We start from the raw sequence: 24,792 nt of genomic DNA on the forward strand, positions 1-24,792 counted from the left end.
GGGTTAGGGTTGGAAAGAGGGTTAGGGTTGGAAAGAGGGTTAGGGTTGGAAAGAGGGTTAGGGTTGGAAAGAGGGTTAGGGTTGGAAAGAGGGTTAGGGTTGGAAAGAGGGTTAGGGTTGGAAAGAGGGTTAGGGTTGGAAAGAGGGTTAGGGTTGGAAAGAGGGTTATGGTTAGGGTTGGGATTAGGGTTCGGGGTCTGTTGGGGTTAGGGTTATGGTTAGGGTTAGGGATGTGTTGGGGTTAGGGGTGTGTTGGGGTTAGGGCTGGAGTTAGAATTGAGGGGTTTCCACTGTTTAGGCACATCAGGGGGTCACCAAACGCGATATGGTGCAACCATTGATTCCAGCCAATTTTGCGTTCAAAAAGTTAAACGGTGCTTCCTCCCTTCCAAGCCCCGACGTGTGCCCAAACAGTGGTTTACCCCAACATATGCGGTATCAGCGTACTCAGGAAAAATTGCACAACAACTTTGGGGGTCTAATTTCTCCTGGTACCCTTGGGAAAATAAAAAATTGGGGGCTAAAAAAATATTTTTGTGGAAAATTTTTTTTTTTTTTAATTTTCACGTCTCTGCGTTATAAACTTCTGTGAAGCACTTGGGGGTCCAAAGTGCTCACCATGCATCTAGATAAGTTACTTGGGAGGTCTAGTTTCCAAAATGGGGTCACTTGTGGGGGGTTTCTATTGTTTAGGCACATCAGGGGCTCTGCAAACGTAATGACGACCGCAGACCATTCCATCAAAGTCTGCATTTCAAAACGCCACTACTTCCATTCCGAGCCCTTACGTGTGCCCAAACAATAGTTCCCCCCCATATATGGGGCACCAGCGTACTCAGGACAAACTGTACAACAACTTTTGGGGTCCAATTTATCCTGCTACCCTTGTGAAAAAAAAAATTGCTGGCTAAAAATCATTTTTTTGAGGAAAAAAAAATATATTTTTTATTTTCACGTCTCTGCGTTATAAACTTCTGTGAAGCACTTGGGGGTTCAAGGTGCTTACCACACATCTAGATAATTTCCTTAGTGGGTCTAGTTTCCAAAATGGGGTCACTTGTGGGGGGGTTCCACAGTTTAGGTACATCAGGGGTTCTGCAAATGTAACATGATGCCCGCAGACCATTCCATCAAAGTCAGCATTTCATAATGTCACTACTTCCCTTCCGAGCCCTGACGTGTACCCAAACAGTGGTCCCCACCCACATATGAGGTATCAGCGTACTCAGGACAAACTGGACAACAACTTTTGAGGCCAATTTATCCTGCTACCCCTGTGAAAAAAAAATTGCTGGCTAAAAATCATTTTTTTTTTGTGGAAAAAAATTTTTTTTTTATTTTCACGGCTCTGCGTTATAAACTTCTGTGAAGCGCTTGGGGGTTCAAGGTGCTCACCACACATCTAGATAAGTTCCTTGGGGGGTCTAGTCTCCAAAATGGGGTCACTTGTGGGGGGGTTCCACAGTTTAGGTACATCAGGGGTTCTGCAAATGTAACATGATGCCCGCAGACCATTCCATCAAAGTCAGCATTTCATAATGTCACTACTTCCCTTCCGAGCCCCGACGTGTACCCAAACAGTGGTCCCCACCCACATATGAGGTATCAGCGTACTCAGGACAAACTGGACAACAACTTTTGAGGCCAATTTATCCTGCTACCCCTGTGAAAAAAAAATTGCTGGCTAAAAATCATTTTTTTTTTGTGGAAAAAATTTTTTTTTTTATTTTCACGGCTCTGCGTTATAAACTTCTGTGAAGCGCTTGGGGGTTCAAGGTGCTCACCACACATCTAGATAAGTTCCTTGGGGGGTCTAGTCTCCAAAATGGGGTCACTTGTGGGGGGGTTCCACAGTTTAGGTACATCAGGGGCTCTGCAAATGTAACATGACACCCGCAGACCATTCCATCAAAGTCAGCATTTCAAAATGTCACTACTTCCCTTCCGAGCCCCGACGTGTGCCCAAACAGTGGTTCCCCCCCACATGTGGGGTACCAGCGTACTCAGGACATACTGGACAACAAATTTTGGGGTCTAATTTATCCTGGTACCCTTGTGAAAATAAAAAATTGCGCACTAAAAAATAATTTTTTGAGGGAAAAAATTTTTTTTTTTTTTATTTTCACGGCTCTGCATCATAAACTTTTGTGAAGCACTTGAGGGTTCAAGGTGCTCACTACACATCTAGATAAGTTCCTTAGGGGGTCTAGTTTCCAAAATAGGGTCATTTGTGGGGGAGCTCCAATGTTTAGGCACACAGGGGCTCTCCAAACACAACATGGTGTCCGCTAACGATTGGAAGTAATTTGCATTTCAAAAAGTCAAATGGTGCTCCTTCCCTTCTGAGCCCTGCCGTGTGCCCAAACAGTGGTTCCCCCCCACATATGGGGTACCAGCGTACTCAGGACAAACTGGACAACAAGATTTGTGGTCCAATTTCTCCTGTTAGCCTTGTGAAAATTAAAAATAGTGTGCTAAAAATCATTTTTGAGGAGAAAAAATTATTTTTTATTTTTACTGCTCTGTGTTATAAACTTTTGTGAAGCACTTGGGGGTTCAAAGTGCTCCCTACACGTCTAGATAAGTTCCTTAGGGGGTCTAGTTTCCAAAATGGGGTCACTTGTGGGGGAGCTCCAATGTTTAGGTGCACAGGGGCTCTCCAAATGCGACATGGTGTCCGATAACGATTGGAGCTAATTTTCCATTCAAAAAGTCAAATGGTGCTCCTTGCCTTCCGGGCCATGCCGTGCACCCAAACAGTGGTTTATGACCACATATGAGGTATCTGTGCACTCAGGAGAAATTGCTCAACAAATTTTAGGATCCATTTTATCCTGTTGCCCATGTGAAAATGAAAAAACTGAGGCTAAAAGAAAATTTTTGTGAAAAAAAAGTATTTTTTTTTTTTTTACAGATCAATTTGTGAAGTACCTGGGGGTTCAAAGTGATCACTATGCATCTAGATAAGTTCCTTGGGGGGTCTAGTTTCCAAAATGGGGTCACTTGTGGAGGAGCTCCAATGTTTATGCACACAGGGGCTCTCCAAACACGACATGGCAACCGCTAAATATTCCAGCATATTTTCCATTCAAAAAGTCAAATGGCGCTCCTTCCCTTCTGAGCCGTGCCGTGCGCCCAAACAGTGGTTTATGACCACATATGAGGTATCGTTGTACTCCGGAGAAATTGCCCAACAAATTTTAGCATCCATTTTATCCTGTTTCCCATGGGAAAATGAAAAAATTGATGCGAAAAGAAAATTTTTGTTGGAAAAATTAAAATGTCCATTTTTTCTTTCCACATTGCTTTAGTTCCTGTGAAACACCTGAAGGGTTAATAATCTTCTTGAATGTAGTTTTGAGTAGCTTGAGGGGTGCAGTTTTTAGAATGGTGTAACTTTTGGGTATTTTCTGCCATATAGACCCCTCAAAGTGACTTCAAATGTGAGGTGGTCCCTAAAAAAATGGTTTTGTAAATTTTATTGTAAAAATGAGAAATCGCTGGTCAACTTTTAACCCTTAAACTTCCTAACAAAAAAATATTTTGTTTCCAAAATTGTGCTGATGTAAAGTAGACATATGGGAAATGTTATTTATTAACTATTTTGTGTCACATAACTCTCTGGTTTAACAGAATAAAAATTCAAAATTTGAAAATTGCAAAATTTTCTAAATTTTCACCAAATTTCTGATTTTTTGACAAATAAACGCAAAAATTATCAACCTATATTTACCACTAACATGAAGCCCAATATGTCACGAAAAAACAATCTCAGAATCGCTAGGATCCGTTGAAGCGTTCCTGAGTTATTACCTCATAAAGGGACACTGGTCAGAATTGCAAAAAATGGCCTGGTCATTAAGGTCAAAATAGGCTTGGTCATGAAGGGGTTAATGGTGGTGCAGCCTCAGTGGCCTTTCAGAAAAGGTGTGTATATACTGACAGACCATGTGACACAGATTGCTCACAAGTTTACTTCCTTTCACTAAACATGTGACTTAAGGCAATTGCTTGCACCACAAATGTTTAGGGCCTTCATAGCAAAAGGGTTGAATACATATGCACATGTCAATATTTATTTAGTTGATCACAAATTTAATTTATGCCTATATTTTTCTCGCTTCACCAACTTTAGACTATTTAGTGCTGATGCATCACAAAATCAATTACAAAATTATATCCCATCCCACCTCCTCCCCAACCTCACTACCACACTTACCCCATCCCTAACCCACCTCTTCAACCCATCACTAACTTCTGGTACCTTCCCTTCTGCTTTCAAACATGCCACGCTGAACTTTCCTTGCACCTCTCAACTAACTTGCTCTTTGACAATCTACAATCTGGTTTCCGCCCCATCACTCCACTGAGACAGCCCTGATCAAAAATACTAACAACTTACTTACAGCCAAAGCCAACAGACAATACTCTATACTCCTCCTTCTAAACCTGTCCTCTGCTTTCGACACAGTTGACCACTGCCTCCTACTACAGATCTTCTCTTTTGGCATCAAAGACCTCGCCCTACCCTGGATCTCCTCATACCTTTCCAACAGCTCATTCAGCATCTCCCACACTACCTCCTCATCCCACCATCTCTCTGCTGGAGTCCACCAAGTTTCTGTTCTAGGACCCCTACTCTTCTTAATCTATACACTTGGCATGCGGCAACTCATGAAGTCCCATGGATTCCAGTACCACCTGTAAGCTGATGACACTCAGATCTACTTCTCTGGCCAGACGTCACCTCTCTGCTGTCCAAAATCCCAGAGTGTCTATCAAGCCATATCCTCCTTCTCCTCCCGCTTCCTCAAACTCAATGTGGACAAATCTGAACTCATCATCTTTCTTCCGTCTCACAGATCTCCCTTACCTGATCTATCACAATTAACAACATCACGCTTTCCCCTGTATCGGAAGTCCACTGCCTCGGAGTAACTTTTGACTCTGCCCTGTCCTTCAAACTGCACATCCAAGCTTTTTCCACCTCCTGTCTTTTCCAGCTCAAAAATATTTCCAGAATCAATCCTTTCCTCAACCCTAATTTACTAAAATGCTTGTGCATGCCCTCATCTCCCGCCTCGACTATTGCAACATCCTTTTCTGTGGCCTCCCTGCTAACACCATCGCACCTCTCCAGTCCAACCTTAACTCTGGGAATCCATGCAAAGAGAAAAGGTCGCACTCATCGAGATGGAAATTTCACTGATTTATTGACATATCATGAACATGTCAAGTCGGGGGAGTGACCTAAGGAGTGCAAAGAAGGCTGACAACGGCCGTTTCGCGCTGCTCGAGCGCTTCAACGGGACCCGTTGAAGCGCTCGAGCAGCGTGAAACGGCCGTTGTCAGCCTTCTTTGCACTCCTTAAGTCACTCCCCCGACTTGACATGTTCATGATATGTCAATAAATCAGTGAAATTTCCATCTCGATGAGTGCGACCTTTTCTCTTTGCATGGATTCCCAGGATTGACTGTTTCCAGGTCTGGCACCCGAGATTCCCAGCTGCTGGGCTTCTGTATGCCGCACATCATTTGAAGTTACACGGTAACAGCGGTGCCGTCCGCTTTTTATCTTGAGTTTTGTGATCCAACCTTAACTCTGCTGCCCGACTAATCTCTCTCCTCGCTACTCCCCTCTGCAAATCTCTTCACTGGCTCCCCATTCTCTCAGGGTATCCAGTTCAAATTACTAATACTGATCTATAAAGCCATCAAAAACCTGTCTGCTCCATATATTTCCAAACTAATCTCCCGATATCTTCCCTCACAAGACCTCCTTCTCTCCTCCACACTTATTTGCGCTCCTCACCTAACTGCCTCCAAGACATCAGACTATTAACCACATTCGGATCCTTCAGACGGAACCTGAAAACCAACCTTTTCAAGAAAGCTTACAGCATGCAATGACCCCGCTGCCTCCTCACCGCTACCGCCTCACAATCTCCGGACCTGCTGCAACCCCCCAACCTACTGTCTCCTTCCCCACCATTCTGAAGAATGTAAGCTTGCAAAGGCAGGGTCCTCTCCCCTCTGTATCAGTCTGTCATTGTTAGTTTGTTTACTTTAAGTGATATCTGTAATTTGTATGTAAAGGGGGTTTTACACATAGCGATATCGCTAGCAATATTGCTAAAGCATCACCAATTTGGTGACGCAGCAGCGATATCGCTATGTGTGATACTTACCTCCGACCGGCTCCCCCGCTGTGTCGCTGATCGCGCAGCTCCATTTCTCGTCGGGCGATTCCTGCTGGCGCCCACGAGCAACGCGTGGAAGCGGGCGGGAAGACGTCAGGATCGCCGCATCTGAAAGGTAAGTAACGACCGCTGTATTGCTGCTGCATCGCTGTGAGATCTGCCTGTGTGGCAGCTCACTAGCGACCATTTAGCGATGCACCAGCGATCCTGACCAGGTCGTATCGTGGTCGGGATCGCTGGTGCATCGCTAAATGTAAAGGGGCCTTGACCCCTTCTCATGTACAGCACCGTGAAATAAATAGTGCTATATAAATAATAATTTAAACAAAGGCTGTATTGTAACAAAATAGGTAAATGCCAAGGAGAGTGAATACTTTCAAGAGCCATTGTTTATGGAATTAACTTGCTATCAATATTGGGTCCATGTCTTTTTGTATACCTTTTCATATACATATATATCTTTTTTTTTTTTTTTTTTCACGCTGTGATGCCCATGCTTACCATCTGGATTTCCAGCAGACTGCTCTGAAACATACAAGTTGCCATAGAGGATCCTCTGAATGGGTGAGAAGAAAAAAATTTTTTTTCTCCTCTTTTGCTACATAGAAATCTATTGGGGCCGCAAAAACAGCCCAAAAAAACAAGGCAAGTGTAAAAGCATCCTAATGCCACCTATTTCCTATAGGTGGCATTAGGCTGCTTTTACACTTGCCTTGTTTTTTCGGGCTGTTTTTGCAATCCTAAAAGTCAATGTCGACCCTTTAACGAGCCTTGTCGCATGACTTGGAATAAAAGTCATACCAGGTATCACACTTTGCAATGACAAAGGGCAGTACCCCGAAAAACAGTGTCTGCAAATTGAGATTTCAGTTTTGGCTTTTATTCCAAGTCATGTGACAAGGCTCATTTAAAGAGTCGATAATGACTTTGAGGATCACTACTTCCTATAGGTGGCACTAGAGTTCTAGTCCTCTTCCTATCTGAAGAGAATTTACTTTTTTGTGGAACTTTTATCATACTTATTGTGCCATCTGTTTGCTAGTATGGCATTTTTATTGTGTCTTCTGTGTTTTTTTTTTGTTATAAAAACTGACTTACTGGCGGTCATGACTTTTCAGTCTTTATAGAGCACATTATCTGAAGTCCTCTCCGTTATAAATTATATTCTTTGTCTGGAATATAATTATTCTTACAATGAGCACCATGCATAAAAACAAACAGTCTTAATACTATTGTAAATTTTACCCAGAGGAGAAAAATACTGACTGTCAACTTTCATTTTTCTAGAGCCGAATTGGAACCAAAACTGGCAATTTTACCAGTTGCCAACTTAATTTCTCTGAACAGCATTTATTAACCAGACAAAAGCTTCTTCCGGAGGTGCCCCAGAAGAAGCTGGTGGCGAAATGCGCGTCGAGGTAAAGGAACACCAGAGCACACCTCCAATGGTAGGCTCTTACCACACAGGTAAAAATTATCTTGCATAATTTACATTCCAACAAGCTCCGTAGCTGGCTGAAAATATTGCATTATTTTTGTAAGCATTTACCTTTTGATTCAGCCTTTTCTTGTCTATGTTAGGAGGTATATAACAGATCCTATTATCCTCCTGTCTCACTGTTATTAGATTTATAGATTTGCCTGCAAGTCTGCCACAGTAGTGAGGGCTCTTTGAGTGGATTTATATTTTTATATTATGGTTTGCTATTTGGCTAGGAGGAGTCAATGTACTATTATTTACCCCCTTCTTTTACACAATATATCCTTATATCCCCTTTTTGCTCTGCATCACTTAATGGCATTTCTGTCTCTGCTTTTTTATATTGTGGCTTTAATAAAATGTAATAAAAATAATCATTTTACTGCATTGTTTGGATCTCTTCTTGTTCCCCCATATCTACTTTACGTGTGGGGTTTTGTTGTTTCACAATGTGCCTTTTGCCAGAAGTACCACATAGAAGGTACTAAGACATACTATTCTCTAACTTACAGAAAAAAAGAGCCCTTATAATCATTGGAAAAAGTATCACAGCATGCAGCCAAATGTTTTCTGCTACAAAAGCCAGACTCTTAGTAATCTGTTGAATGCTGGGGTGGATTCCTTCTATACAGGGGTTGTCATGTTGGGACTACGCATTTATTACCTTCCTATAGAAGAGAGTCCATTGTTTAAGAATTATTTGTATGGGATTGCAGATTTTTTTCCTTTAATCACTAGAAAGTGTGAACAAATGATGAAGAAATGACTCACCTGTTCAAAGGGCACACTCCTGGCTAGTAATTTTATTAAGTCTCTCGCTCGTACAATAATATAAGGATCATATGTCTTTTTGGTAGTGGTAACAGTCATGCTGCCTTCAATCAAATCCAAATCTGCTTTCACAAACTGAAAACAAAGAAAATCACTTATTATTCAATGGTTGTGAAATACATATAGACTGGTGCTATTCAGACCTTTTTAAATCCTACATTATCAACTCCATTCATTGTAGGATCAGTACATTTTATAGCTCAATTGTAGATACTCTGCTTGGTGCAAATCCAGTGTCTAATTGGGATTCCCTGGGAACAACTGAGGAAATTCTGAAAGCCCAGTCTCCATCTTTACAGAATATTTGCATGTCAATTTCATCTTAAACTCTTATCATCACATATGCAAATAAGTAATTTCTAAATAAACCTTCCCAAAAAATATAGACCCTTTTGCCAAATGATCTCCAAATATGAAGCTCTAAATGCTCAAGAAATTTGTTTGAAACCTTTCATTGTTTTTTAGGTTTTTAACCCCTTCCCGACCTTTGACATACCCACTATGTCATGGTTGGGAAATACTTGGCTATTGCCGCCAGGTGTCCAGTTGCTATTACAGCTGACACCCGGCACTTACTGCCAGGAGCGGTGCGGGGGGGGGGGGGGGGAGCGAAGTCATCCCAGGAGGTCGACCGTTGCCATGATGACCCGATGTTACAATTACATCATCCGTGCTACAGAAAACCCTTTAGACCATACTTAAAGCTGGAGTCACACATAGCGACTTACCAGCGATCCAGACGTGTCAGGATCGCTGGTAAGTCGCTATGTGATCGCTGGTGAGCTGTCAAACAGACAGCTTCACCAGCGATCAGCACAGCAATGCCGAGCGCACGGCATCGCTGTCTTCGTTAGCGCTGATGCCATATCCCTGTAAAAAAATAGAATTAAAATAAAAAAATATTGTTATTCTCACCTTCCGACGTCCCACGCAGCCATCCTGCCTCTCTCCACGCTCCGGTCCCAGTAATCCTTTGCGAGAATGACCGCGAGAATGTCACGGTCTCGCGGCAGCGCGACGTCTCGCGGTCATTCGTGCAAAGGATCACTGGGACCGGGAGCATGGAGAGGCGGGATGGCTGCGTGGGACGTCGGAAGGTGAGAATAACAATATTTTTTTTTATTATTTTTTACAGCTGATCGCTGGTCTCCCGCCTGTCACACGCAGCGATGCGTGCTGGCCAACGGGAGACCAGCGACGAAAAATATGTCCAGAGGTTTCTTGCAGTGATCAGCGATACCAGCAGGGGGGCCGGTCGCTGATCGCTGTCACACACAGCGATCTCGCTGGTGAGATTGCTATTGTGTCACAAAAGTTGTGACTCAGCAGCGATCTCGCTAGCGAGATTGCTATGTGACTCCCGCTTAACAGCATGGCCTTAAAGGCTTGTGTCACTGCAGAATTGACAGCTTGTGTATTGCAATGGTTCATGACAGTGATCAGACTGCAAAAAAAAAAAAAAAAAAAAATGAAATTTCCAATAAAAAAAAAAAGGAACAAAAAAAAAATTACACACACTATTATATATAAAATTTGTACCCATAGATTTGTATTTTATGTAAAAAAAAAAATTGCTTGTTTTTGTTCGGTGAACCCGAAAAGTCCGTACCGAGCACCTATTGTTCAAGAATGGACACCGAACACAGACTTCACCAGGAAGTACGTTTTACTGTTCGGGTTCGGCTGCCCGAACACAGGGTGTTTGTCGTACCGTCATGTGCATGGCAGCGTGGTAAACACCGCTTCTTATCGGCGGTGAAATCACCCCGCCGGTCAGAGAGCTGCGGTTCCCACGCTGTCAAAAGACAGCGTGAGCACTCAGCTGTGATCGGAGGTATAAAGTTTACCTCCGAACACTGATGGGACTACAGCTCCCATCATCCGACACCTGCTGATGCTAATAACAGTGAGAGCAGGAGCGGCGGATGGGAGTATTCATCAGCCACTCTTGCACTGTAAATAATTAAAAAAAAAAAAAAACGGCTTGGTTCCCCTGTATTTTTGATAGCCAGCCAGGCAGAACTCACAGCTGGGGGATGCAACCCTTAGCTGTCAGCTTCGACAAGGCTACAGGGGACCCCACGCTTTTTTTTTTTTCTTTAAATTATTTAAATGACCGTGGGAATGCACTCCAATATATCTGCAAACAGGAAATCACTTTTTCCTTCCAACAGTCAACTTTCAATTAGCTTTATTTCAATTAAAAAAAACACATGCAATGAAAAAACGCATAAAAAACGCAGGTGACCCGCCAGTGACCTCAGATGCAAGATTTCACCTGCATCAAATCCTGAGCAAATACTGAGCCATTCATACCCTTAGAAATAAAACAAGACACAGTTTTACTTTTTTATTTAAAAATAAACATTGTGATGCTCCTCAAACGCCTAATTCCACCGAAGCCCTAGTTCTCATGTAATAAACCAAAAATAAAAAACAACAGTATACCATACCTGTTTGTTATTCTGTCTCACTCCATAATCCATGTCTGTGGAATAAACAGTTTTCAGCCTGGAAGGTGCCAAGATGCAACCGTCCAGGCTGAGAACCACTGGTGACTGAACTGCTGCAAGTGCAGCCTCAGTGACCAGTGGTGACGTCATTGATGTTACGTCCGGTCACTGAGGGCTCCATTTGCAGCCGGTCTGAACTGAGGTCAAGGCAGTTCAGCCTGGCTGGGAACGGAGCAAGTGGGATGAACTAGGTAAAGTGCCAGAATTGACACATCTTATAGATGTGCCTTTTCTGGGCAGCTGCAGGCTGCTATTCTTAGGCTAGGGGGGCAATATCCATGGCCCCATACAAGCTTGAGAATACCAGCCCCCAGCTGTCTGCAAGGCTGGTTGTCAAAAATGGGGGGACCCCACGCAGTTTTTTTAAATTAATTGAAAAAAAAAAAAAAAAACAGCGTGGGGACCCCTCTATTCTTGATAACCAGCCTTGGGAGGGTATGTACGAGTTATACATACTCCCGGTCAGAGCCCGTCCAGTGGGCGTAGCTTCGCGTCATACACTTGTATTGAGCAAGGCTGCACTCCGACTAGTGACACAGCCGTAAAGTGGGCGTGGCCGACTATAGAGGGAGCAGCCTCACCCCATACAAGTGCATGGAGAGAGGCCCAGCCCACTTAATGGGCTCTGGTCAGCAATATGTAAACATACCCGCCAATCCCGGCTCAGAAAGCATCGAATCCCTGCAGTGCACAGTGCATGCGCTGGGGGCATTCATAAGTCTGACTGCAGACTTATTGATTTGGACCAGACAAACCCTTTAATGCACATTTTGATAACCCATACATGCAAAACTCACAGGCAATTATACCATGGCAGCCGCTATGTCATTATAAAGTGCTGAAGAAACCTCCTCCTCAACTCCTTGATCCTGACGCTTCCCGTATAAGAGCGGTGACACTACAACCCTGCCATCAGTATGTAGATCTGTATTTCTGCAGTTACTTACATACTCATTCAGTGCTTTCTGGACTAGGGGCCAACACTCCTTGAGGTAAGCTTCTTTATATTTGGGGAACAGAGTGGCAAAGCTGCTCTCCTCCAGCAGCCCCTTTGGATTATCTTCTTTACTGAAAGGCTCTTCTTTCCAGCCATCAGGAACTGTAAGTAGTTCAGATTCATTCACAGCTGCGGAAAATTAAAAAAAAAAGAAATACCAGGTTACTGCTTTATGCAAGGTACATTAAAATAACAACGCAAGTAGGGTTCACCACAGACACAGGAACACAACAGATTTCCTGCTATGGAGTCTTGTGCCTATTACAAAAGTACCAATGCGAATGAAATCTCATTTACATGTGGCAGAAAAAAAATCAGCAAGGAAAATGAGAAACGCTGGACGTTACTGCGGATTGAAATGTGCAATAATTAGACATTTGCCACTGTGGATTTCACTGCAGATTTTCCATAGCGCCATACGGCGAATGGGAACGTAACTTTCCATTGCAGCCAGCAGAAACATTGTAAACCAACTCCACGCGAAACTGTGTCCAAAAGCGACAGGTCAAGCCGTAGCGGCAGCGACAGGTCGGCCGAACCGCAGGCCAAGCCGTAGCGGCAGCGACAGGTCGGCCGCATCGCAGGCCAAGCCGTAGCGGCAGCGACAGGTCGGCCGCACCGCAGGCCAAGCCGTAGCGGCAGCGACAGGTCAGCCGCACCGCAGGCCAAGCTGTAGCGGCAGCGACAGGTCGGCCGCACCGCAGGCCAAGCCGTAGCGGCAGCGACAGGTCGGCCGCACCGCAGGCCAAGCCGTACCGGCAGCGACAGGTCGGCCGAACCGCAGGCCAAGCCGTACCGGCAGCGACAGGTCGGCCGCCCCGAACCCCAGGCCAAGTCGTACCGGCAGCGACAGGTCAGCCGCCCCAAACCGCAGGCCAAGTTATACAGGCAGCGACAGGTCGAGTTGCTCTGGACTTATTTAGACACAGCGGACCCTGGGCCTGCTAATGACCCCACACATTACAGCCTACGACCATGGGGGGAGGCAAATGTGCTATATCATTGGGCCCTGTGTCCAGCACACCTGTGTGCAGTGGCAGCTCACTAGGAACCAACACTGCAGTAAATAAATGCCACGTCCGTTCACTGGCAGCACAGGGCAGGCAGTCGGGGGGCACTTGCCTGGCTTAGTTTCCCGTGGACGTTTCCTGCCGCCACCCGGCTGCGGGTGAGTAGCATCCTCCGCCATGCTGCTGAGCGCCGGCTACAACGAGCACGTGACCTAAACACGCAGGGCAGGAAGCAGCATCCAGATGTCACCGGAAGGGGCGTGGCCTCCCGCCTCCAGTTGTGGCTAAGTCCAGCAGCAACATCCACGTATCAGTGCCCCCAACCTGTCAGCCCGTCATTGTAATCGCTTCACAGCCTCAGCACAACACGGCCTCCTAGTGTCACGTTTGCAGGGGGTGAAAAGCGCCCGCCTCTTCTGGTGACATCAGATCACATGGGTGTGACGTAAACAGAGGTCCTCTACCCTATACAGCGCACGGAGAAGGCAGAGGAACTAGGACCTTTAGCCGAACACGCAGCACCTGTGCACCATGTAAATCCGTCCGCCATGTCAGGCAACAGCAGGTCAGGAACAATGGGTTCCGGACTAGAATGAAAATACATCCCTGGCACACAACCCTCAGCAGCCACATATAACGATGCTTCACCATTTCTTCTATCAGCCCTCATCACTGACAGCCACATAAATATGCAAGACCAGCTTCAAAAGGCTGAGTCAGAAGAAATGTATCCTGCAGACCAGAGCGATTCAGACATTTCTAGGAGGATAAATAGAGTAAAGGGTGACTCCAATTAATCCCTTAACCCCCGAGCCATTTTCCGTTTTTCTATTTTCGTTTTTTGCTTCCCTTCTTCCCAGAGCAATAACTTTTTTATTTTTCCGTCAATATGGCCATGTGAGGCTAGTTTCACACTTGCTTTTTTTTGCAGCGCGTTTTTCCCGCAAAAAAACGCATTGAAAAAACGCATACAAAAGCATACAACTGCTGCGTTTTTTTCAAGCATTTTTATGAGCATGCATGAAAAAAACGCAGCGTTTTTATGCGTTTGTATGCGTTTTTAGTGCGTTTTTACCGCGTTTGCGTTTTTTTCCAACATTAGGTGGCCCCTCACACTAACCCAAACCATGACTTTACTAACCCTGACCCTAACCCTAACCCTGACCCTAACCCTTAACCAAACCATACTTAACCCTAACCCAAACCCTAAACCCTAACTAACCCTGACCCTAACCCTGACCCTAACCCTTAACCAAACCATAATTAACCCTAACCCAAACCCTAAACCCTAACTAACCCTGACCCTAACCATACTTAACCCAAACCCTAACTAACCCTAACCCTTAACCAAACCATACTTAACCCTAACCCAAACCCTAACTAACCCTAACCCTGACCCTAACCCTAACCATAACCCTGACCCTAACCCTTAACCAAACCATACTTAACCCTAACCCAAACCCTAAACCCTAACTAACCCTGACCCTAACCCCAACCCTAACCCTAAACCCCCTTAACTAACCCTAACTCTAACCCAAACCCCTAAATTCCATGGTTAACAAAAAAAAACACATGTGCAAAAAAACGCATACATAAGCATGCCAATGCGCACATATGCGCACCCATAGACTTATATTGGGTGTCTTGCTGTAAAAAAACGCATTGCGCGCTCATGCGTTTTTTTGAGGCAAGTCGGATGCACAAAAAATGCAACAGGTTGCATTTTGTGCGCCCGAGCGCATACCGCAAAAAAACGCATGCGCGGTAAAACGCGTACAAACGCATGTGTATGCGCACATAAGCGCATCCCATGCAAAGTATAGGAAAAAAAACCGCATGCGCTATTTAGCGCTAAATTACCGCAAAAAAAAAGCAAATGTGAAACCAGCCTGAGCGCTTGTTTTTTGTGGGACGAGTTGTACTTTTGAAAGACACCAATGCAGTGAAATTGCAAAAAAAAGTGCAATCCCTCACTTGTTTTTTGTTTGGCTTTTCTGCTAGGTTCACTAAATGCTAAAACTGACCTGCCATTATGATTCTCCAGATCATTACGTGTTCATAGACACCAAGCATGTCTATCTGGTTTAGTTGCCTCTGGAAAAGCATCCGACCCGTCTGTACTGCTCCCTGTGAAGCTACAGCATCTTTCTGTTCTGCAGCCCGTCCGACTCGGGCCCTAAAAGCGTCCGCCCAAGCGATGAGTCGCCACATATTAGCTGCTGTTCTGGCTCACTGTACTAATGCCCAATAGCTGTGGATAAATGGGACCTTTGCTGATTAACGTTACGTGGCTGCCAAACCGTCCTGGGCCTATAGCCCATGTGGACACTTCGGGCACCCTGGCCCCATCTGAACTAACTTCCTTCTAACCTAGCCTTAACTCCCGGCAGCCCCTCCTACACTTAACCCTAACTTGCTAAGAACATACTAAAGTGCCCCCATCTAGTGTCCAAAGGGTGCACTGCACTTTCCCTATCTAAAATACAATATACCATAACATATTTACAAGAAATGGTAACACAGATAAAAGTGTGGCAATACGATTAATTCTGGGTGGTTGTACATGGCAGCATGTAGCAGTACCACCGGATTATAATAAATACACAGTAGAAAACATTAAGAATGACTACAGAAGGAAGAGCAAGGTATTATTATTATTTCACCTCCTTACATAGCGGCAATCAAATAAGCGGAATTCTGGCGTTTAAAATTTTTTTCTAGCTGCGCCATTTAGCGACCGGGTTAATTCTTTTTTTATATTGATAGAGCGGGCGATTCTGAACGCGGTGATACCAAATATGTGTATATTTGCTTTTTTATTATTTTATTTTGAAAGGGGGGTGATTTGAACTTTTTAAATTTTTTTTTTTACTTTTTACATGTTTCAATAGTATCCATGCGAGACTAGAAGCTACGGTACTTTGATCAGCTCTGCTACATACAAGCGATGATCAGATCGCCTGTGTGTAGCAGAAATGCTCACCTGCTATGAGCGCCGACCACGGGTTGGCGCTCTTAGCAATCGAGCAATGAAAACCACAGAAGTCTGCTGCAGACCTCTAGTTGCCATGCCAACCCATCGGTGCCGACGATCATATGACGGGGTCACAGATGGGCGGAGCCAGTGATGCGCTTTCTGTTAGCGCAAGTTAAATGCCACCGTCAGAGAATGACAGCAGAATTGAACTAGTTAACAGGATGGTGGATCGCGATTCTACCAGCGGCTGTTGCAGGTACATGTCAGCTGTATAGCTCAGCTGTCATGTGCCCGGAAAGGTACAGGCTCAGCGCCGGGGGCAACACCAAACAGGGATTCCAACATGTGCATATTATTATGGCACATCTCGGAAAGGGATTAATATAAAACCAGTTGGTAATCACCTCCTGCAATGGCACCATGGCAATGATGTTGGCGCAGCTATTCTCGGGATAGTGACATGACCTTTTGTGAAGGGGTGTACGGGCCCCATTGCTGTGGGCCATAAAAGAGTTCTCTTCGCCCTGTGAGGTAGCGCTGTCGTTCGGGTAGGGGATACTCACTTGGCAGCCAATAAATCACATCCGGCACAGGTTTTCCATAAAACCGAAACAGTCCATGCGGTTTATTCACACCTCATAAACCACAGCAGCAACATAAAGTTCATATACTCAGCATAGCGTTCATGACAGAGCTTCCCTCTGTTAGCAATGTCTAGTACTCAGGCTCTTCAGCCTCATCATTATCTCACCCACGTCAGGGTTTCCTCATGGCTGTTGCTCCACGCTGCAGACATCCACTCTCTCCTCTGGGACTCTCAGATGCTGGCAGCCATTACACACAGCCACTCCACAGGCTGTTAGCCAGGAGATGCTTCTCCTAGCGGGACCTTCCACACTGGACCAACCAGGTCCCTGCATTCACCCCTTGTGACTCACCCTGGCCACATTATATCGTTCATAGCCACGCCTACTGGGTCGCATGACTCTGACCTCATCACAGGTCCTTCAGGCATTTTCACACTCTTTACAACAGTGCTTTAAACACACTAGTGATGGGCAGTCCGGCTCTTTTTGGTGATCCAGCTCTCACGGCTCCGCTCACCAAAAAGAGCCGGCTCTTTTTCCACTCCTTTTGGATCCTAAATGGATCCCTATTGTATATGTGTTATGGCGTCCTAAACTCCACCCACCTACCGCATAAACCCCGCCCATTCACTAGAAACCAATTAGATTGCTTAGTGGGTGAAGTTTTGTTCCGGTGGGCGGAGTTACGTCTGCTGAACACTGGGATTTTAGGCCCAGTGAGAGCCATTCAAGGATTTTAGTGGCTCTCACTGGGGTGCCGGCTCCCATCATTCACCGCGGGGAGCCGGCTCTTTGTGTCGGATCATTCGCGACCGACACATTATTAAAACACACCCCCTGGGTGGGTTTGTAGGTAACCAGGCCTGCCCATCTCTCTAGTTACCTGGAGACTTCTCCCTTACACGTAGAAACGAAACCACAGCAGTATTACTGCTGGTCAATACATACATCAGTCTCCATCTCAAGGCCACCCACCTTGAGATACATAACGGTCCTTCATGGTTCTGCCATTCATCCTTTCTCCTAGGACATCCGCACAGCGCCCCCTAGCGGACACAGTGGTTATTACACCACAGCCTGAAACCTCTCTTTTAAACAGGAATCTGCATATGTATGGTGCTTAGAACGAGAATGTGGAAAACCACAAAAGAACTTTGCGACCAAAGATCCCATATCATTTTGTATTAATGTATCATCTTTATTAGAAAAAGGACAGAACTGGACAAATGGGGAGCATGTGCAATCAGCAAACAAAGTGCAGCAGTGCTAAACGCGCAGGACTAGCCACAGTCAGGCAAAGAACTATTGTTAAGATATTCCAATCTAATTCTAAAAGAGGCATATAATGTGTTAAATGTGCTCACAAAGACAGGTTGACAATTGTGGACTGTGACCAACAATGGAACACCAAAGCAGCTCACACTGCATATACAGTGATCATGACACTAAGTAGACATGTGCCTACCAAGTATAATCCACATGTGCTCTATGTCATATTAATCGGCTTCAATGCCAGTAACTATTATGTGCTGCTGCCACAAGGTCAACAAATTATACCAGTGAGTACATAAGACCACGGGGAGATTTTTATCTCTCCCATTGGGGAACCTATATGCTGCCCACCCAGAAGGGGTTAATACCCCAAAACAACATTACCTCCAATGATGCCTTCAGGAGACCGGGCGGTCCGCACGTTACTCCGACGCACGTTTCGGAGCGCTAGGCTCCTTCCTCAGGGGGCATAGATGGAAGGCACATAGTGCACATATTTGTATGTGCCAACCGGAAGTGCCGCGGACGCGCGCCCGCATGTCCCACTGCAGGTGGAGCCTCCTACCCGTGACGCGACCGGAAATACGTAATACGTAATCCAGCACCCGACAAGGGCGGGACTCCACACACAGAGGGAAACAGCAGGCACGCATGCGCAGCACTTGTGATGCATCGGCGGCCATATTTAGAAAGGGCAAACAACAGGGTAACCATATACAAACATATACAAATTAAAAATAGACAGAGCCAACTGTTCCAGACATTACAAGATGTAAGTGCACAAAGGTGCATAAAGAAATTTCACTACTGGGGGCATAAAATAGAGAGAGTGTAATATGCCTGTATAATGGCCGCCTTATCTCCGAGGCATGCATGTATACAAGAGTGTTGTATACATATACACTTAGTCCCCTTATCGCAAAAGACATCAATATATCACAGAAAAGGAATAGAAAGGGGGACAAAATTTCAATATACCATCAAACTTCTATGATATACCCCAGCAAAAAACAATCAATGCCCCAACAACACTGGACTATTTCCGTGCAAATGAGATAAAAACATGACTATCACCTTAATCCAACAGTCAATGACCATAAGGCCTATACAAAAACATATACATATATGCCTCTCTCTATCCACCATATCACAAACAATACATGGAATGCATGTTAAAGCAAGAGAATATATTTATTTCCCAATGTCTTCTATATCTATATATGAGCCTATGGGGCTAAAAATAAAAATAAAAAACACCATACCCCACACTAATACATATAAAGGGGGGGTGTGTGGGTAGACGGAAGAGTCCATAAAAACTGGCATCCATGGAGATTTTCGTGGCAGAACCACCTCAGCCACAGTCCGATGTCCGACCTTCTTCATTAGCCATATATAGATCACACCAGGCGCCAGGCCTAATACATCATGAAACTTCTCCCCCACTTCTTCCATGGATGATGAAAGATGACCTGGAATTCTTCCGCCAAAAAGACAAGAGTAGTGGATGTAGATGTCTAAGAGCGGCTCCAATCAATAAACACTAATAACAAACTAAGACAAAAAGCCAAAATTAAAACCAATAAAAACAAAAAACCCGCCACACACATGTGTGCCCAGGCATAGTCCCAAAGCGGACGAGCGTGTTCACAGGAATGGAATATATGACAAACTTTAATTTAACCCATTGGGATGCACCGTATTTAAAGTCCAAATCCACCGCGTCTCTTTCTAAGCTTGGCGTTGGGATATTCTCCCACCCCGGATCCCCATGTCTACCACATCAATACCCTTAACCTTCAGGCCACTGCAGTCACAGTTATGATGTATCTTGAAATGCCTGGGTAGTGTTTTAAGTAGATGCACCTCTTCTTCATTGGCTGCGGCTTGTATGCCTAAAACATGCTCTCTGATCCTGACCATCAATTGTCGGGTGGTGAACCCTATATAGATCAAGGAACAGGGGCATGTGGCATAGTATATGACATTAAGGGACATACAATTGATGTTTTTGACAATCTTAAATTGTTTCTGTCCCGAAGAGTCCAAAAAGGTGTCGTCTTTGATCATATTCACACATGCCACACAGTGGCCACAAGCCGCACTATCACCCCTTCTATTCCGGGCCAGATCATCCAAAAAAGTTTTAGGGGGGTCCCCAATATAGTGACTACGTACTAGGTGGTCTCGTAAATTCCTAGCCCTTCTAAAGGTAATTTGGGGTTTATCCGGGATAATCCAAGCTAAAATAGGTGCAGCCACGTTGATCAACTGTGTGCCCCGACCCTGCACCCGGGGACCAAAAACACTTACACATTTTACGCATTACTTTAAGTCTGTAACTTACGTCTATAAGCAGGAAGATTTGCTACAAGAAGAAGATATTCTACTGTACCTCTGGAAAGACTCTAGTAGTTGTGGGGTTTTTTGAGTTATGAAGAACTGATAAGTTTTCCTGTTACAGTGAAACCAAGGTTTTTGTTATAAAGTTTATTGTTGCACTAAAATGCATGTTTATCGGATGTTACAATACTTTCATGATTATTTAGTGCCCGAGGTTTGTACAGGGGGCAGGGAGAATAGTACTCTATTTCTGGTACCTCAACATCTACCCCGGTACATATTTTGCAGTCATTCGGGTTTCCACCGATATATTTACTGGTCTGCCAATTTACCTTTGATGGAAGTCTATCTTGGAGTTCCGATGTGACCTATGGGGGGAAGTGTTGTATGGACCCCATAGATTTGCTATAGACATTGGGTTCTTCCCTCACTTAGCGCCCCACTGCAACTTACATGTTGCTCAGTTACCAGTCTACACCCCGTACTGGGGAGGTGTAGACGCTGGTGTCACACCCCGCTGTTTGGGAATTGTGACTATAAAAGCACTTTGTTTCAAACTAGACTTTGACCTGTATTATTTTATAAAATATATATGGTGGCAAACGCCGGGGACGGCTCTGTTTAAACCAGGGGGTATATGTAGTGACCAGAAAAACCATTACTAATATATGATTGCATTTGTGTCAACGGTTTTCTGTTTTGCCTTGGGAGGAGGTAAATTACTTATTATGCTGCCCACTCCTGCCTTGTTTTGGTATTACAACTTGTAGTACTATGCTGCCCTCTTCTGCCTTAGTTTGGCATTAGAACTTGTTTTTCTGATTGGAAAATAAGTGGCAGATGAAGGTGGTGTGGGAGACTGAAAACGTGTAGTTACCTGCGGTCTTGGTGGTGAGAGGAGGCAGGAAATTGAGGCTCCTCGTCTAGGACAAGCAGTTAATAAAAAGCACCTTTTTCTTGGAGTGTCCCGCGTTTACAGCAACAAAGTGCTGAGACAAGCGAAGGAGCTGCAGAGCTGCGCAGCAGATTATCTGGATACTCCAATCCTATTAAGGTCAGCTAATTCTCCCCCTTCACGCAGCACAGTGAGTTATATCAAAAGTTACTACCATCCTCCCAAGGCCGGGACCAAGAAAAGGCGTTTACTAACACAATGTTTAAGGAAAATTGTATCTATTATCCATGACTGTTTTATGGAAAAACATAAGAATTGTTTCAAGCCTTCAGTAAAATTCATCTTTCAAGTTTGCACGGGATCTCTGGTGTATGGTTCTTTCCTCCGCGGCCTTATACCTTGCAGGCATCAACATAACCCTCAGTCTCATATATCCATAAACTCACCATTTTATAATTGCCATCTAACCTGGGGATTGTTAGAGCCAACGGAGTCACCGTGACTGTACCACCCTCAGAGGTACTAGACCCTGCATCCCACAAGGCGGTGCGACAATTAAAATGGCGTCCACGAACAGGATTTACCTTCTGTGCCTGCATGTAGTCTAATTGTTTACTAAGACTGTGTTGACAGAGCTCACTACTCTAAAAGTAACACTCAAAATGGCAGATGAAAGTAAAAATGAGCATCTCATTTTTTCTTTTCTGATAAAGCCTCCACTGCATTTATGCCTCTCACCATGCCATATTATTTGGGAGCTCCCTGGATGCCACATTATAATGGGGAAACCAACACATTACAAGACTTTAGAGAAAAAAATGACTGCATTGTTTCACCTGTACCCCATTATCAACAACCAAAAAGTGGAAATCCTAAGTGGCTAACTTCAAGGTGCAGCTTTAAGAGAAATCAAGTCATGGCCCAAAGTGCAGAAAAGGACTATAGAACAAATCCTGGAACGGTTAGAAAGCATATTTGAGGTTCGCTCCGCAGCAGAGTTAAAAATGCATTTTTTTTTTAAAAAACAAGACGTTAATGAGTCACTAAGAGACTATGCTTTATCCTTGCAAGAAGCTTGGAGGGCTATAATACATGTGGAGGCCCGGGTTACAGATGAAGTCTTGAAAGAGCAGTTTATTGAACGGGCTGCCATGGAAACCCTACGCAGTCAGCTAAAAATGTTAGCGCTCCAGCATGCAGATAGCTCCCTCCAGGAATTCAAAGAACTTGCTATTCGGATTTTAGGGAGAGAATTTCTCCCAGTGGCTAAAAAACTTGAACTATCTACCTTTGCCAGTGATACAACAGTTCAATTGTCGCATAATTTTCCAAGAAGTAATGTCCTGCTGTCGCAAGCCACCCAAATGCAGGGACCAAATACTAATGCTATGGTAGAATTAAAGAAACAGATGGTGGAGTTAGCTAGCGGACTAGCCGAGGTCTGCAAGAAGATAGACAAGCTAGAGAGCCCACGACTAGAATCTACGCCAAGAACCCAAATGGAATTCCCTGCTGACCGCACTAGCCAGGTATATCAAACCCCATCAGGGAAAAGATCCACCGACTGCTTTGACAAGCAGAGTGGACCAATCTGCAGATATTGTCATCGAGCTGGACATTTGGAACGTCAATGTTGGCGCTTAAAAGAGCAACCCCCGAGGAGGACAGACGGTAGGTCCCGAAAATGTTACTTGTTTCTCCAGATATGTTGGACCCCGTCCAGAAGTGACCATTCGCATTAATGGAGTTCCATTTACCGCACTGTTAGACACTGGTTCTCAGGTCACCACCACAACCAAATACACCTTTGAAAGACATTGGGACCCTAACCTACTTATGCAACCTCCAGATCAGTGGTTAGATATCATAGCCACTAATGCACAGTCTGTATCTATAACAGGGTATTGTGAACCTACCATTTGTGCAGTAGAAACCCAACTTCCACAACAGGGAATTCTGGTTGTAAATGTCCCAGAAAAGCCAGACACATCTGTAATTCTAGGCATTAACGCTCTGTGCAACTGTTATGGCGAAATGTTAGAGGCTTTTCACAAATCAGTACCTACTGCTTCACAAGAACAGCAAAGAGCTTTGTAGAGAACTATCAAAGTGTTGTCAGCAAAGCAGCAGTTCAGTAATCCTAAAGGTGAGATCTGCCGTGCCCGTATATGTGATGTACGTTGTTATGATTGGGTCACCGAGGAGGAAAGCAAGACCAAGCTAAGCCACAGAAAACCAGAGAGGTTGTTAACTAAGCGGACTGCAGACCCCTGATCCTATCACAACAACTAGCAGTAGCCGTGGAGCGTACCTACGATGATCCTAGACGCCTCGACACAGCCATAGAACTAAATAAGCCTAAAGCAAGAAAGGAGAAATCTAAACTGCCCCAGAGCAGACCCCAAAGGAATAGATAGCCCCCCAAACAAAATATTGTCGGTGAGACAAGATGAAAATATAAACGCGGGTAGGAAAATAGACTGAGCAAACGATGGGGCTCACACTACTTAGACAGGACAGGAAAGGAAAGACTCTGTCTGCAATCACGTAAAAACCCTGCAAAAAATGCCCAACACGTCTGATAGAAAAATACTGAAGTCACTAGACTTCGCCCACTATATCAGCACTCTGGTATATTCTGAAAACAGAGCAAAAAGAGGCCAATCTAATAAGGGACAAAAAGCAAACTGGCACAATCAGTAACATAAGGATGGAAATTCAGCACAGCCCCAGCCGGAGCTGGCTGACCACACAAAACTGAAATAGACAAAACCAGATCAAATGTAAACAATAGCAAAAGAACACTTAGCTGAGCATGCAGGGACTGAGCTGGAAACTAAGACCTCAGGAGGTAGGAAAGATCACCAGCAGGGATAGAGGGAGTCGGCTGTCTTAAATCCAGTCAGAAACTCCAGATCTCCAGTCATCCTCCTCATTATAAGGTGGCAGGCCTCTGTTAATTAGATCAGCTCCATTACCTCCAGTAACCACCAGAGGGAGCCCAGAAAGAGAACCCGTGACCCCTCTGTCAATATAACCAGCTCCACCACCTTCACTAGTAACCAGAGGTAGGCCAGAAAGCGAATTTACAACAGTACGTCCTGTCATTTTGCAACCCAACACTGAAACTATGCTGTGGTGTCATGCTCGACAGGGGATCCAAGGTCAAGACTATCATGCCCTAGTTGAATCCCTACCCATGGCAGAGCATCTTATGCTTATGACCGCAAGGAGTCTTGTTACGGTATCTGCAGGAAAAGTACCAAATCGTATGTTAAACCTAGGTGACACTGCAGTGGAACTGAGAAGGTACTATCCTGTAGCTAAATTATCCATCATTTCCTACTAGGATGTAGTGAGTCCAACTCAAAACAAAGCTCAACAGGCGACTCAAGTAGTAGAGGGGGACAGTGTAGCTCCATAAGCCCCGTGGTGATATGACATACATATAGGAGAGGTAACCACCCCATCTAAACAAATCGATGAAGTACTGAAGCTTGCTCGAGACTTCCATCAAGCTTTTAGCAAACATCCTATGGATTATGGTAAAGCGCGGGAGATAAAGCATACCATCCCCACGGGTTCTCATCCTCCCTTTAAAGAGCGGTACCGACCCATTCCACCGGCCATGTATCAGCCTGTCAAAATAATGATGCAAGAAATGAAAGATGCTCGAGTAATTCGCGA

At 44.7% G+C, this 24,792-nt stretch overlaps 1 protein-coding gene across 4 annotated transcripts in view; it reads right to left on the minus strand.

Annotated features, from left to right (window-relative positions):
- Positions 1-24,792, minus strand: part of KRR1 (KRR1 small subunit processome component homolog) — a 107,225-nt gene that overhangs the window by 36,857 nt on the left and 45,576 nt on the right. For 2 of the 4 annotated variants that reach the window (XM_073559995.1, XM_073559994.1), the window contains exons 3-4: positions 11,972-12,150; positions 8,452-8,586 (exon numbers count right to left, since the gene is read on the minus strand). In XM_073559995.1, the coding sequence (XP_073416096.1) occupies positions 8,452-8,586; positions 11,972-12,150 (314 nt within the window). Of the gene's footprint in view, positions 1-8,451; positions 8,587-11,971; positions 12,151-13,143; positions 13,501-13,553; positions 13,597-24,792 lie in introns of those variants that run through there. The other 2 variants (XM_073559996.1, XM_073559997.1) reach the window with 2 other exon arrangements.

Source organism: Dendrobates tinctorius, unplaced genomic scaffold (genome assembly GCF_039654945.1).
Source record: "Dendrobates tinctorius isolate UK_male_01 unplaced genomic scaffold, ASM3965494v1 ptg000290l, whole genome shotgun sequence".
NCBI classification, from domain to species: Eukaryota; Metazoa; Chordata; class Amphibia; order Anura; family Dendrobatidae; genus Dendrobates; species Dendrobates tinctorius.